The 15,597-nt window shown below is 45.9% G+C and overlaps 1 protein-coding gene across 2 annotated transcripts in view; it reads left to right on the top strand.

The window, feature by feature from the left end:
- Nucleotides 1–15,597, top strand: part of reep1 (receptor accessory protein 1) — a 110,358-nt gene that overhangs the window by 71,373 nt on the left and 23,388 nt on the right. For both annotated transcript variants that reach the window (XM_078553840.1, XM_078553831.1), the window contains exon 6: nucleotides 3,253–3,412. In XM_078553840.1, coding sequence (XP_078409966.1) covers nucleotides 3,253–3,412 — 160 coding nt within the window. The remainder of the gene's footprint in view (nucleotides 1–3,252; nucleotides 3,413–15,597) is intronic.

Here is a 15,597-nt window from a genome sequence, read left to right as displayed (position 1 = left end):
CTGGATTGGAAGTTGAGCCCGCCAGCCCTGGAACGAGTGCGGAGAGGAGCTGTGCGGAAGGCCTGCCTCTGTGCTCCAGCACTTCATTTAAGTTATTTTAAAAGAGGCTAAAGCGAAAAAAACAGCTCTCCAGCCCTCACCCCTCATGCCCCATCCATGCCAACCTATGCCACGTCATGCCCCCCCACCCAACCCCCATGACCCCTCATACCCCCATGGCCCTTTATAACTCTTATGCCAACTTAGTGCCAATTCATGCCAACCCATGTCCCCCACCCATCACCCTTCCCCTTACCCCCTCCATGCCAACTCTCGAAGTATCCTTTGACAGTTCTTTGACAGCTTGGCAGTTCTTTGACAGAGTTTCAATGAGTTTATGCACTTTATACACTCAATCGTGTTTACTTTTAACAATCCCAAAGAATGCCCCACCTCTCCCAAAGGTGTCCCAGGACCATATCCACATCCTTCCCTCTCCAAAGGAGTACCCTGGTTATCCAAACGAAAGCCACCAATTTCAGACCAGCTCTTACCTGGTCTAATCTGCAGTCTTTGGGTTCCACATTCCTGGTCTACCAAAACCCTACTTCGGTGGCAGTAGCCGATGATTTAAATGGCTAGCTGCCTCTGGAAAATGCAGATGTACAAACCCTGGCCTAACTCTTGCGAAATTAGGAAATGCTGTGTTGGGGGGTGGGGGGCGGGACTTAGAATTTCCGGCCGTTTCTGGAGAGCCTCTCTCCAGATATTGCAGATCCGGGCCAGAGTTAACATTTCAGGTCAATGGCCTTTCAAAATACCTTTGACCTTCTTGACCTCCAAAGCAATGTTCTACTAAATGATTGAGCTGGAAGTGAGGAAACGTTTGCTAGTTTTATGGCTGCTTGGGGAAAGGTTGATCAGCTGGATGCTGTTAAACTGCCTAGAGATTAGAACCCTGCAGAATGAGCAATTTGTGTATGATCGCACCTGAGCTTCTTATAACCTGTGCCGACCGGGTAATACTGAGGTTTCCTGGCACACTGCGTATTGATGCAGAGTGCATTAAACTGGGCAGTCTCATACAGAGCTCAATTAAAGTGATTGCTTGAAGTGTACTGACTGAGCTGCATGTGTGTTTTGGATTGTTGCACACGGTCATTTTGTTTTGTTGAGAGAACGCTAGTTGTTTGAGTTACAGTAACGCACACAGAGACTTCAAATGCTCTGAATGTATTTTTGTGTCGTGGTGCAGTGCCTTGTGAGTCACAAGCAAGCCACCGATATTGGCACGAGGCAGAGACCAATTTGATGCTTGAAATTCAGAATAGAAACAGAAGGTGCTCCACGCGCGCAGCAAATTTGTCAGCTGCCGATAGAGAAAGGCAGGTTAATTTTGGACGTGATAGGCAAAACGTTAACCTGTCATTTCTGTTTAAGATGCTATTCGCTCCCACAGTGCTCTGATGCTATCTCGCCTTCCACACACTGCTTGGTGAGCCAAATTAATATAAAAGAAATGTTTAAAGGGGCTGCACGGATTTCTTGTTCTCGGCTAATATTCAGATTTTGCCATTAATAGGGGAAGAACTACCTTGATTGCTACGGAATCATAAAATCTTATGGTGCAGTAGGAGCCCATTCAACTGATGGTGCCTGTTTCCTTTTCTAATAAATTCCCAATTCCCTTTTGAAAGTTACTAGTGAATTTACTGATGTTCCTCATCCCTGGTATAATTCTAGTAAATCACATCCAAACTCTCTCCAAGGCATTCACATGTTCCCTATGTGTCGAAACCACAGTAGTCCCTTCAAAAGAGATATGCTTGTTATGTTGCTATGCATAGTGACCAGAATAATCCGATGATATTTCCCCAGATGAAGAATTTATCATTAAGCATTAAAAGATAAGTTTGGGCGTTAACTCTGCGGTATTATTGGGTGAGCAGTATCTGTGTTGTATTATTTAGTCTGCTGTTTTATTTTAAATAGATTAACACCGCCATTACTTTATTTTAAACCTGTCCGTAGCTCCTTTAAAAGAGCTGGCACAAGGGCTGAAAATACAAAGCATTATCTAAAAGATGCCTCCTCAAAAAGTGCTCCTTCACACCACACCAGCCGAGATTGTGCACTCAAATCCTTCAGGGGAATTTAATGACCTTCTGACTCAGAGAAGAGAGCACCATTCACACAGACATTTAGCTGGTGCAGAAAGTAGTCATTAAGTGCAAACAAACTCACACAGTATATTGAGCTCTGATGTGTTCATTGTGGCCATTCCTTTCACTGCAAATCTTCCTCCTAACATTTCCCTGATTTGGTGACTCACCGTTGATGGGTTTGCAGTTCCAGTTGCCCACAATGAGTTGCTGATGGAGAGTGGCTGCTGAGACTTAAAGCAGCCCCTTGAAAGGGTGGGGGGTCCAACTTTTGATGATGAATGCAATATCCCGCAGCAGCAAGCACCAGGACTTCAACTGGAGTCCCAATGCTTCTCTGATACATCAGTGACGTTGATCAAAGATTGTCAGCATCAGGTTGGAGGGCTACCTCCCCCTTGTCAAGCCACAGTAGAATGGCTTAAAGGACCACCTTGAAGAAAAAGGTACGCTGCCAGAAGCTCCTGAAGAGTTAAGAAACTTCCACAACCATTACCAACGATTTGAAATGGTCTAAGTTGCAATATCGTGCAAGCAGAAGGTCACCTAAAATTTCCCAGTGAAAGCAGCTGAGGATTCCTTAAAATATCACTAGAAACTGCAGCTCCTGTGCCCTCCATGATTTGTGGATGGTAGTATGATCAGCGGAGATGTACATGGCTCCTGCCCATTTCCAGTGGCAGCTCGGCCCAGTTAAATTGTCCACAAATGGGAACAGGCAGACAAGTGGGAAGAAATTGATCGGATTGACTCCCAAACTATCTTGGTGCTATAGCACCAAGTTTAAATTTGAGGTTTAAAGGGCATTAGCAAGGCTAAAATTGCTCCCTCACTGGCAAACGAAGCTTACTGAATATTTACAGATGTCGAGAGACACTTCTTTCTGGTCATAATCCTTGTATAATGGTCACACTGTTTCAAGTATAAGGACAGCTGTACTTCTTCAGTGCGTACTCTGTAAGAGCCTTTATTGAATTGGCCTAAGATGTCTGCCCCCAGAGGCAGAGTGCCTCATGGCAGAGTCACATGACTATGGTAATCCAGCTAGCCAGTACAGCATTGCATTTCCAAAACCCAAATAATAAAGTGAACACCCTTTGCTGTGTCACAGGGACAAGGAGCACTGTCAGAAAGGCTACGAAGCTTCAGCATGCAGGATCTGACAACAATTCGAGGGGAAAATCCTGACAGTCCCAGCGAACAGATAAGTAACGCACAGACCCAAGCCCAGAGCCCACCACGGAACATCACAGAGACAGTTGATAACTCAGGTAAGCTTTGATTCTTAAAACTTTCACAGAAACCACAACATAGCTCAGGCTGTAAATATAAATATAAGATAGTCACTAATAAATCCAACATGGAAACCAGGAGAAATTTCTTTACTCAGAGTGATGGGAATGTAGTAGTTGAGGTGAACAGGTACAGAAAACAATCAAAAAGACTAATGGAATGCTGACCTTCATGTCTAGAGGACGAGAATACAAGGGGGTAGAGGTCATGCTTTAGCTGTACAAAGCCCTGGTTAGATCACAACAGGAGTAGTGTCAACAGTTCTGGGCCCCACACCTTATGAAGGATATATTGGCCTTGGAGGGAGTCCAACATAGAGTTACCAAAATGATACCAGGGGCTGAATTTTACAGTGGGGACGGAGTAAAGTTGGGGATGAGCACACCCCCACTTGACTGGCTAATTGGCCCGCAGCCGTTTCACGGGTGTCAGGCCTTTTAATTGGCTTGAGGCAAGCCTTCCTCCCTCTTCCAAGGCTAGGCCCAGCCTCTGAGAACTGTTGGCCAATCAAAATGTCAGCTGTTCTTTAGTCCCAGCAGCACCACCATGAGGGTTGACCACTGCTGGGACTGCAGCCAGCCGCCAAAGAAGGCGAGCAGTGATGGAGCCCGGACTGTGAGATGCGTCCAGGATCTTGCCGGTGCAAAGCTGGCAGGCCAGGGTGAGGGGTGTTAGGCAGGGGGTGGGAGGTCAAGGGTGGGGGCGGGAATGTGGGAGTTGTTCACATTTTTAGGGGGAGCCTCTAATGGGCCCAGGGAGTCTGAAAAGGAGGCACCCATACCTTCCTTGTGCGGCCACCAGTCTGCCAGGACACTTGACATCACTCTCCCCAGCTGCCGTAAAACCCCAGCGGGCCATGCAGGGGTGGGTCGGTGGTGAACGCCACTGCCATGGCACCCAATTTTAAGCACCCCTTGCCTGTCATCCCGCCCCAGGGGCCATAAAATTCCAGCACAGCATCCAAGGGTCAAATTATGAGGAGACATAAAATAAAACGGGCTTTTATTCCCTGGAATTTAGAAGATTAAAGGATGATTTGATCAAAGTTTCCAAAGTATTGAGAGGAAAAGATAGGGTAGATAGAAAGGAACTATTCCTGCTGGTGGGGGAGTTTTGTGCTAAGGGAAAATGGCTAAAGAATTAGAGCCAGACCTTTCAGGAGTGAAGTTAAGAAACTCTTCTACACACAAGGGGCGTTATAAGTTTGGAACTCTCTTCTGCAATTGGCAATTTATGCTCGATCAATTGTAAATTCTAAATCTGAGATTGATAGACGTTTGTTACCCATAAGTATAAGGGAATATGGAACATGGAGTTGGGTCCATGATCTCATTGAATAGCGCAACAGGTTTGAGGGGCTAAATAGCCACTCCTGTTCCTAGGTTCCTATGTAGAGCATGGATGTCTTTAAGGGGAAGCTAGATAAGCACATGAAGGAGGAAGGATGTGTTCTTTTGGAGGGGAAGGGGGAGGGGTGGAATGAAATAAGGTGAGTGCAGACTTTGAATGGAGCATAAACGGCAGTATAAACCTGTTGGGCCGAATAGCCTGTTTCTGTGCTGTAAATTCCATGAAATTCTATGTAATGCAATTCAGCAATCCTGTGATCCCAGCAGGAAAGCTGCACCCAAAGGGAGATGGAAAAGGATCAGCAACCTTTATCCATGTTGGTCACAGCAGTGTCAAAGGGGAGCTTTTATTATTAGCTTCACAGCTGTCTTTGTGTTAGTGCGTTAATTGTTGGGTGAGATGCCCTGCACGTTTTTTCCTCAGCATTGTCTGTTGGTTTTGTTTTACTCGTTCTTTTTTTTTCATTTTTCACGTTAATTTGTGGATCCCCATTTCCCACCTATAATTTCAGTTGCTACAACCAAAATTCTCAAGATGGCCACCCTGCTGGTTATGCCTCATCACTTGCTGGTTATGTGGGAAGGTGAGGAAGGGTTCTGAACAGGCATGAGAGAGAGATGCATTTACCTGAGACAGTCTTGCCGCATCCACTCTTACCGTGGGTGCAGCTCAAGGTGGATCTAGCTAGCTGAGGCTGAGGAAATTTGCCTCCTCTGCCTATGATTCATCAGGAGAGTCGGTTGCAGGAATATGCCACCTCCTGGCATCAGGCCTTCATTCTAATCACCGAACAGGGACAGCCAAGGCAGCTGAACACTCTTTGGACTTTGGAACAACTGATCCTTCCAAGAAAACTCGGGGTACCCTGCCAAATTTTACAAGTAAAAGCACATTACTGCATAAAGCAGGTGAAGGATGCCATGTTTGTGCAAGAATAACTCTTTCATTATTTCCCTGTGGTAAGCAGCCAAGATTATGACTAAGTACTGTGCTTTTACCTGGTGGAGCTGGATTCCCCAAAGCGCCAGACATTATTGACAGCTATCCCAGTTCAGGATCCCACTTCTCATTCTGTCATCCCCTGGTTGCTCCTCCTCATACATGCACCTTGACTCGCCCTCTGCTACTTTATTAATCTCACTTCGTGATATGTGTAGCTATGCTGCTGTTTGCAAATGTTGATGAGAGAGATATGTAGAGTGGTGCGGTTTTGTCCTGGGTGTTTAATTTTGCTGATGCATAGGTATGGTTAAAATGCTGTGAAAGAGTAGAAGCAGACTTGCCATGGGTGAGGAATAAACATGAAGGATATGAACAGGCAATAATTTGTGGCATGCATTTTTATTTTTCATTTGAAGCCCCAACCTATAGATGTGGGGGTTTCCTCCTGTATTCCTCTCTGAACTTTGATCTGGGCGGGAGTGTTCCCCCAAGCTGCTGCCCCTCCGCCAGCAGATCCAGATTTTCTTCAACAAAAGGAGGAGTTCTCCTGCTTCACTCTTCTTTGTGCCGGAATGGTCAGGACCCTTAAGAGCAAATGGAGCCCACGTTATCAGCTCGCTTGTTGTCATAGTGCTCCTTGCACATTTGGGATCTGCACAGGGAGCATGTTCAGCTTAACAGAAGGAAAGAACTTGCACTTATTTAGGGCCTTTCATGGCCTCAAGTCATTCCAAAGCAGTTGACTTTTGATGTGTCGTCACTCTTATAGTGTCAAGGGCTATGGGTTAACTAGGCAATGGCATAATGGTATTGTCGAGCATCCCGATGTCATCACGCACTCGTGCGATACTTTGCTCAGCAGGCGCGCGCAGAAGTCGGAAGTGCGCCCACCAACAATTAAGGGGGCAATTAAGCCCATTAAAGGCGCAATTCTCTCCAATTTTTCGTGGCCGATCCAACCTTATGCTTGGTGGACAGGTGAATTGGCCAGGGCGGCCTTTATATGTTTCATCAAACCTCATCCAAGGGCGGGATGAAATCTCCATTATGAAATAAAATAAAAATAAATATCCGTGGACAGCACTTTTATGAGGTATGCTTTCAGGTGCTTGATTGTAATGCATGGATTTTTTTTTTTTGCAGCTTTTTACACCTTTATTTCATCATTCGAAGGTCTGCAGCTCCCTGAGGCAGCTGTCTGCCTTCAGGGAGCTTTCTCGCAGCGCTCACCCACACCCGCAGTGATATCGTCGCCTGACCTCTTCCCGCCCCCACCCTGACAGCGCTGAGCTTTTCAGTGCACATTTAAAGCTGGTTGGCTGTTTATTGAGCAGCCAGTGTGAAATCACGGTCAGGGGCCGATCGCGGTTGGGGGTCCGTTTCCCAGCTGCCCCTGTGCCCGCCGATTGCGCGTGCCCACCAAGGGTAAAATTCGGGCTCATGTCCCCAGAGCCTGGGTCCCTAGATTATTAATCCAGTGACATTACTGTCTTCCTATTGTAGTATTGGCTACCTTGGATGAGAGAGTGGGAGAGACTCTGCAGAAACCCCATCCACTTAAATATACTCAACACGTTGGCTGTTCAGCAAGTCATCAACAAAAAGATCAGACATACCAAACCCTGTGGTGATGGGGAAGTGACGGTGGGGACAGATAGAGGATACTACTGGCAATCTTCAGCCATAATCCAGCACACAGGTGGCCTCAGGATCACTGCACAGATTGGAGTCATTTTTTTTTTTGCTGAACAGGAGAATCCATAAAATGTCAAGCAGCAGCTAATTTGGCAACAACAACCTCCCACAAATAGCAATGTAGTGTTGGTGATGGCATCCGTCTGTCTCAGGTGATGATGGACTGTGCCCAGGGCGTATGTCCCCTCCGGATTGAACATGGTCTGTTGTGGCTGTATTGGCCAACTCATGAATGGCAGCCTCTTCCGCAGCTGTGGCACAGATGAAGAGCGTTGGCCCGAGTTTGACTGATTTTTTTTTTTCCTTCTGGCGGACTCTCCTTCACACCATCTGGTCGTTTCCTTTCTCTTCTGCTTTTTCCATTTGCTTCCTGACTGCTTGCCTCCAGGCACTCCGGACAGCAGTGAGGGGTTCCCAGCATTGAATCTGATCCCGGTCAGCTTGAGGTCTCGCTTGCAGACATCCTTGTATCACCGACGTGGGTGACCTGCTGGTCTCATGCCGAAACAAAGCTCACCATAGGGCATGTCTCCTGAATGTGGCTGTCATCCATTCAGCTCACATCACCCAAACAACGGAGTCACTGCTGACTCAAGAGGACAAACATGCTGGGAATATCTGTAATGCTGGTGTACTTTCACATTCGACACTCTATCCTGTCAGGAGATGCCCTGAGGCAGTGGAGGTGGAAGCTGTTCAGCTGCTTTTCTTGGCTTGTGTAAGTTGTCCATGCCTCACTACTGTGAAGGAGGGTGCTTAGAACACAAACCTGGTGCACTCAGAGCTTTGTATTTCCAGTTAGTTTGCTGTTGGCCCACACTCGACTTCTCAACTTTGAGCTGACAGCTGTGGCCTTGGCAATCCTGGTGCTGATTTCAGCATCAAGGGACAGGTTGCTGCTGATTGTTGATCCTAGGTATGTGATGCTGTGAATGACCACCAGAGCCAGGTTATCAGTGTTGATGGAAGGTGGAGTCTCTACATCCTGACCCATAACTTTGGTCGTCCTGACACTGATTGTCACTCCAGCCTCCTTGTAGGCCTGGGAGAACTAATCTACAAGCTGTTGCAATTGAACTTCAGTATGCGATACCAGTGCAGCATTATCAGTAAAGAGCAACTCATGGACTAGGACATTACACACTTGGGAGGCAGTCTTGCCAAGTTGAACAGCTTGCTGCCAGCTCTGGCATGCAGGTAGACACCCTAATTTGAGTCACTGAAAGTGTATAGTAGCAGCATGGAAAGAAAAAATGCCAAAGAGAGTTGGCGTCAGGACGCAGCCCTGCTTTACATCACTGTTGATCTTGAAAACCTCCTGTGTTGCTCCATTGTAACTGAGGAAACTGCATATTCTTGTGGAAAGAAGAAATAACACCCATGAGCCCTGGTGGGCAGCCTATTTTACACAGCAGTTTACAAAGTCTGTCTCTGTTGACAAGGTCAAAGGCCTTGGTGAGGTCTATGAAGGCAAGGTAGAGTGGTCTGTGCTGTTCGCTGCACTTCTCCTATAACTGCCAAAGTGAGAAAATTATGTCAACTGTCGATCTGCCAGTTCTGAAGCTGCGCTGAGACTCAAGACAGATGCGTGACTCCAGGGTCTACAATCTGGTCAGAGCAATGTGAGCAAAGGCCTTTCCCACGATATTTAACAAGGAGATCCCCTTTGTTTTTGTACAAGGTGACTACATTTGCATCTCGCATGTCTTGAGGCACAAGTCTTGCCTTCCAGCAGAGACACAGAAGTTCATGGAGATACTGCAGCACCGCTGGTTTTCCACTTTTGATGATTTCAGGTTGAGGGAGACAAATATTCAGATTAGGGAGAACTCTCTCGTTCTTCTATTTGAAATAATGTCATGGGATCTATTATATACACCCCTAAGAGGGCATATGGCTTATTGGTTTAGCCGCTCACCTGGAGGAAGGTACCTCTGACAGTACGTCAGTCCCTCAGTACCGAACTGGGAATTTCAGCCTGGATTATTTAAATTTGATGACCTTGTTGAATATTTAAATGGACTGAGCCCGTGATTTTAAACAAGGTCAGTTCTCCTCACTCATTCTGCACCCTGTGTACAATGGGTCCCATCAGCATTACAACCGGGTCATATAATTGTCCAATTAGGTGCAGCTTACATTTTAGAAATTTAGCCCACTCAAACTATTGATGGGCAGGGGTTGGAGAAATAATGATATAACTGAGGTAACTTTTCCAAGTGATGGTGTGAATATCTATTTTGAAATAGATAGGGGCCAAACCACCTGTTCGTCATGGAAAAGTTTATGCAGAAAAACACCCTTGGCCCCAAGTCCATCAGGCAGTGGTCTGCAAGTATTGTCCTAGAGGCCCTGTAGGAAAAGGAGATAGTAGATCCCTGAGCAGACTGTCAAAGTCATTTGGCAGAATGCCTCTTCGCCAGAACTCTCAAACAAGCACCAAGACATTAGCTTGGCTGGTGGTGAGAAAGGCCCTCCCTGTCAGATCCTTCCTATAGGCCCGGAATCTCACCCCACCACCCCCCACCCCCAACCTCCCCTGCACGTTGCCCTCGAGGTGGCTGTGGTGGGGAAGAGACAGTTGTTCACCTCCTTCTGGAATGTGCTTTTGCAAAGAAGGTCTGGAGAGAGATGCAGTGGTTTTATCGAGGTTCATGTTGAGCAGCTGCATGAGACAGGACTCTGTGCTCTGTGAGCTATTCCCGAGACAAACATCAGCTGCAGCTAGAGAATCTCAACTCGGTGAAAGACGCTCTTTGGTCTGCCCGGAACTTGTTGGTCTTCCAGTGCAAAGAGTTGCACCCGACCGAGTATTGCAGACTGGCACATTCCAAGATTTAGGAGTATGTGCTGAAGGATGAACTAAAACTTGGGGAAGCCTTCGCAGAGGCATAATGGGAAATATCGCTGTATAAGGCCTTTCAGCCATAGTGCACCAAGGGGCTGGGAATTTTATAGACCCTCTCGGGCTGTATGACTCACAGTGAACGTATGCAATAAATGTTACATGTATCACAATTGTATTGAAGCATCTCAGAGTGCAACGTGATCGATGTAGAAAATTTGAATATCATAGCGCTTTCCGTAATGACCATTTTGAAATGTTTTGTAATGTAGTTTTAGATATTTTACGAATAAAATATATTGTTGCAAAAAATATAGCTGGGGGTTTAAAGGAGTTTCTTAGTACAAGATTAGTGTATAACACTGTAACATTTCCAGGAATAAATTTGAACTAAGTGTTCACTTACCTGCCAAGGTTTTGTCAGAAATGTATCTAAAAGCATAAACAGGTTGAATGATCTGTGGATTTCAGTGGAGTTTGAGATAAGTTCAAGACAAGTTTGACATTTACCGGAGAGGTTCAATATGTCAATCCAATCACAGCAAGATTGGACAATTCCAATTGCAGTTACTCCTCCTACAACTGACAGATATTTTGTTAACAGTCTCAGTTGGTGTAATCTGAACAGCTCAATTTGCAGACCCCAATGATAATCTCTTTATCACTGGTTTTAGTCTGTACTCTAAATCCCTCTCCCAAACTGTAGCTGAAACACTAATTGACAGTTTCATCATCTCCAGGATTAACTTCTTAAACACTCTGTTAATTGCCTTTTTCTTGTTTACCTTTCACAAGCTTCAAGCCCAGAAGAGTACAAAGTCCTGCAAACTCATTATCCACCCTTCTCAGTCTCTTCTGGCTCACTGTATCCCAGGAGATGACTTAAAGATCATTGTTTTCTTCTGTTGAATTTCCATGGTTTTTCTGTATCCTAGCTGATTGAATTTCTCATGCCCAAGTCCCTGCTCAAACCCTCCACTCATGTGACTTTGGAATATTTTCACCCTCTCTGCTACATCTTAGGTGATCCAATCTTCAGCCACCACTACCATCATTTGGAACTCTCTCCCAAAGTCACTTCACCTTTTCACCTTCAGCTCTTCCTTCTTAAACCTCCTAAAAAATCTGTTCAACTGATCCCTTGTCTCCCCATTAAAGTTTGTCTTTGCAGCTTGATGATCACTTCTCCACCTTAGAAAAGCTCGGAGACATTTCTTTATTTGAAAAGCTATATAAATGCAAGTTATTGTAGTTGTTCATTCACCATTCAGATAATTTCTCAGGTGCTTATTGCACTGTTCAAGCTTTGGTCTCCCTTTCCCCAAACCTCAAGGTGATTATGGGAGCAAGACTGGTTATGGCACTGGACTGGCTGTGAACCCTAAACCTACAACATTAAATTGTGAGATTGATTCAATAAACTTGGCCTAGCTGTCAAGTTATTGTAAAACCCAACTAGTTCACTAATGTCCTTTAAGGGAAGGGAACCTAACTCCTTTACCCAGTCTGGTTTAACATGACTTGAGTCCACATTTACAGGGATTATTCTTAATGCCCTCTGAAATGGTCAAGCAAGTACAGTCACTCAGCTTTGCTGGTCATAGAGACATTATAGCACAGAGGGGGCCATTTGGCCCATCAAGTGCATGTGAGTACTCTATTTTTTTATTCATTCTCGGGATGTGGGCTTTCCTGGATGGGCCAACATTTATTGCCGATCCATGGTTGCCTTTGAGAAGGTGGTCATGAGCTGCCTTCTTGAACCGCTGCAATTCCTGTGGTGTAGGTGCACCCACAATGCTGCTAGGAAGGGAGATCCAGGATTTTAACCCAGCGACAGTGAAGGAATGGCGATATCTCCCCAAGTCAGGATGGTGAGTGACTTGGAGGGGAACTTCCAGGTAGTTGTGTTCCCATCTATCTGCTGCCCTTGTCCTTCTAGGTAGTAGTGGTTGTGGGTTTGGAAGGTGCTGTCTAAGGAGCCTTGGTGAATTCCTGCAGTGCACCTTGAAGATGGTACACACTGCTACTGTGCGTCGGTGGTGGAGGGAGTGAATGTTTGTGGATGGGGTGCCAGGCAAGTGGGGAGTTTCCATCACACTCCTGACTTGTGCCTTGTAGATGGTGGACAGGCTTTGGGGAGTCAGGAAGTGAGTTACATGTCACAGGATTCCTAGCCTCTGACCTGCTCTTGTAGCCACAGTACTTATATGGCTAGTCCAGTTCAGTTTCTGGGCAATGGTAACCCCCAGGATGTTGGGTAGTGGGGGTTCAGTGATGGTAATGCCATTGAACATCAAGGGGCAATGGTTAGATTCTCTCTTGTTGGAGATGTCACTTACCTGTCACTTGTGTGCTGCAAATGTTACTTGCCACTTGTCAGACCAGGCCTGGATATTGATTAGGTCTTACCGCATTTGGACATGGACTGCTTCAGTATCTGAGGAGTTGCAAATGGTGCTGAACATTGTGCAATCATCAGCGAACATCCCCACTTCTGACCTTATGCTGGAAGGAAGGTCATTGATGAAGCAGCTGAAGTTGGTTGGGCTGAGGACACTACCCTGAGGAACTCCTGCAGTGATGTCCTGGAGCTGAGAGGACTGACCTCCAACAACCACAACCATCTTCCTTTGTGCTAGGTATGACTCCAAGCAGCGGAGAGCTTTTCCCCTGATTCCCATTGACTCCGGTTTTGTTAGGGCTCCTTGATGCCACACTCGGTCAAGGACAGTCACTCTCACCTCACCTCGGGAGTCCAGCTCTTTGGTCCATGTTTGAACCAAGGCTGTAATGAGATCAGGAGCTGAGTGGCCCTGGTGGAACAGAAACTTGGTGTCAGTGAGCAGGTTATTGCTAAGCAAGTGATGCTTGATAGCACTGTTGATGACCCCTTCCATTACTTTACTGATGATCGAGAGTAGACTGATGGGGTGGTATTTGGCCAGGTTGGATTTGTCCTCCTTTTTGTGCACAGGACATACCTGGGCAATTTTCCACATAGCTGGGTAGATGCCAGTGTTGTAGCTGTACTGGAACAGCTTGGCTAGGGGTGCAGCACATTCTGGAGCACAGTACTATTGCCGAAATGTTGTCAGGGCCCATAGCCTTTGCAGTATACAGTGCCTTCAACTGTTTCTTGACATCACGTGGAGTGAATCAAATTGGCTGAAGATTGACATTTGTGATGCTGGGGACCTCCAAACTTGGCACATCTGGCTGAAGGTTGTAGCAAATGCTTCAGCCTTATCTTTTGCACCGATGTGCTGGGCTCTTCCATCATTAAGGATGGGGATTTTTGTGGAGCCTCCTCCTCCAATGAGTTGTTTAATTGTCACGACTGGATGTGGCAGGATTGCAGAGCTTAGATCTGATCTGTTGGTTCTGGGATCATTTAGCTCTGTCTATCACTTGCTGCTTATGCTTTTTGGCATGCAAGTAATCCTGTGTTATAGCTCCACCAGATTGACACCTCATTTTTAGGTATGTCTGGTGCTGCTCCTGGCATGCCCTCTTGCACTCTTCATTGAACCAAGGCTGATCTCCTGGCTCGATGGTAATGGTAGAGTGTGGGGTATGCTGGGCCATGAGGTTACAGATTGTGTTCGATTACAATTCTGCTGCTGATGATGGACCACAGTGCCTCATGGATGCCCAGTTGCTAGATGTGTTCAAAATCTAACCCATTTAGCACAGTGGTAGTGCCACACAGCACAATGGAGGGTATCCTCAGTATGAAGGCGGGATTTCGTCTCCATAACTACTGTGCAGTGGTCACTCCTACCGATACTGTCAAGGACAGATGCATCTGTGGCAGGCAGGTTGGTGAGGATGAGGTCAAGTATGTTTTTCCCTCTTATTGGTTCCCTCACCACCTGCTACAAACCCAGTCTAGCAGCTATGTCCTTTAGGACTCGGCCAGTAGTGGTGCTACCGAGCCACTCTTGGTGATGGATATTGAAGTTCTCCATCTAGGATACATTCTGTGCCTTTGCCACCCTCGGTGCTTCCTCCAAGTGATGTTCAACATGGAGGAGCACTGATTCATCAGCTGAGGGAGGGCGGTACGTGGTTATCAGCAGGAGCCTTCCTTGCCCATGTTTGACCTGATGCCATGAGACTTCATGGTATCCGGAGTCGATGTTGAGGACTCCCAGGGCAACTCACTCCCGACTGTATACCACTGTGCCGCCACCTCTGCTGGGTCTGTCCTGTCAGTGGGACAGGATATACCCAGGTGATGGTGGTGTCTGGGACATTATCTGTAAGGTATGATTCTGTGAGGATGACTATGTCAGGCTGTTGCATGACTAATCTGTGGGACAGCTCTCCCAATTTTGGCACTAGCCCCCAGATGTTAGTAAGGAGGACTTTGCAGGATCGACAGGGCTACGATTGCCATTGTCATTTCCGGTGCCTAGGTCGATGCTGGGTGGTCCATCCGGTTTCATTCCTTTTTTGTGACTTTATAGCAGTTTGTTACAACTGAGTGGCTTGCTAGGCCATTTCAGAGGGCATTTAAGATTAAACCACATTGCTGTTGGCCTGGAGTCACATGTAGGCCAGACCAGGTAAGGACAACAGATTTCCTTCCCCAAAGGGTATTTGTGAACCAGAAGGGTTTTTACAACAATCGACAATGGTTTCATGGTCATCATTAGACTTTTAATTTCAGATTTTTATTGAATTCAGATTCCACCATCTGCCGCGGCGGGATTCAGACACAGGTCCCCAGAGCATTACCCTGGTCTCTGGATTACTAGTCCAGTGACAATACCAATATGCCATCGCCTCCCCAGTAAGCTTCATATAGCCAGTTGGTGAAGGAGGATACCAGAAATCAATCTTTACTCAGTTTTAGATTTATTCACAAAGTGAGACATTATAAATGTATAGTTCCTAAATCTACAACCCACCACCAGTGTCAATAAGTGTATCTTCACATGTGCACAAGTCATTATCCAATGAGTGCCCCCCCATTTGTAGACACTTAACCTTAATTCATACAATTAACCAATTCCCTTTCTTCTTTCCTAAACAAAACTTAAATAGTATTCTCAAACAATATTTCAAAACAAATTGAGGAAGTAAAAAATGATTTTCCATATTTTCTATAAAACATTATGTTACAAGATGCCCTATTTTTTAGGACCCCAATAATCTTTTGGCACAAAAGCACTCCTTTTTGTGAAACAATCAGATAATTGATGATTTACATCAATTCATTTGATCTTGGAGATTTATTTTTTTTTTCTGACATTTGTTTCAAGTTAGCAAGGTCAATCCTTAATATTTTCTCACTTACACTTTTTGTTGAGTGAACATTATCCC

The sequence above is a fragment of the Cetorhinus maximus genome, chromosome 1, assembly GCF_964194155.1.
Source record: "Cetorhinus maximus chromosome 1, sCetMax3.hap1.1, whole genome shotgun sequence".
Taxonomy (NCBI): Eukaryota; Metazoa; Chordata; class Chondrichthyes; order Lamniformes; family Cetorhinidae; genus Cetorhinus; species Cetorhinus maximus.
This window is presented reverse-complemented; position numbering and strand designations above follow the sequence as displayed.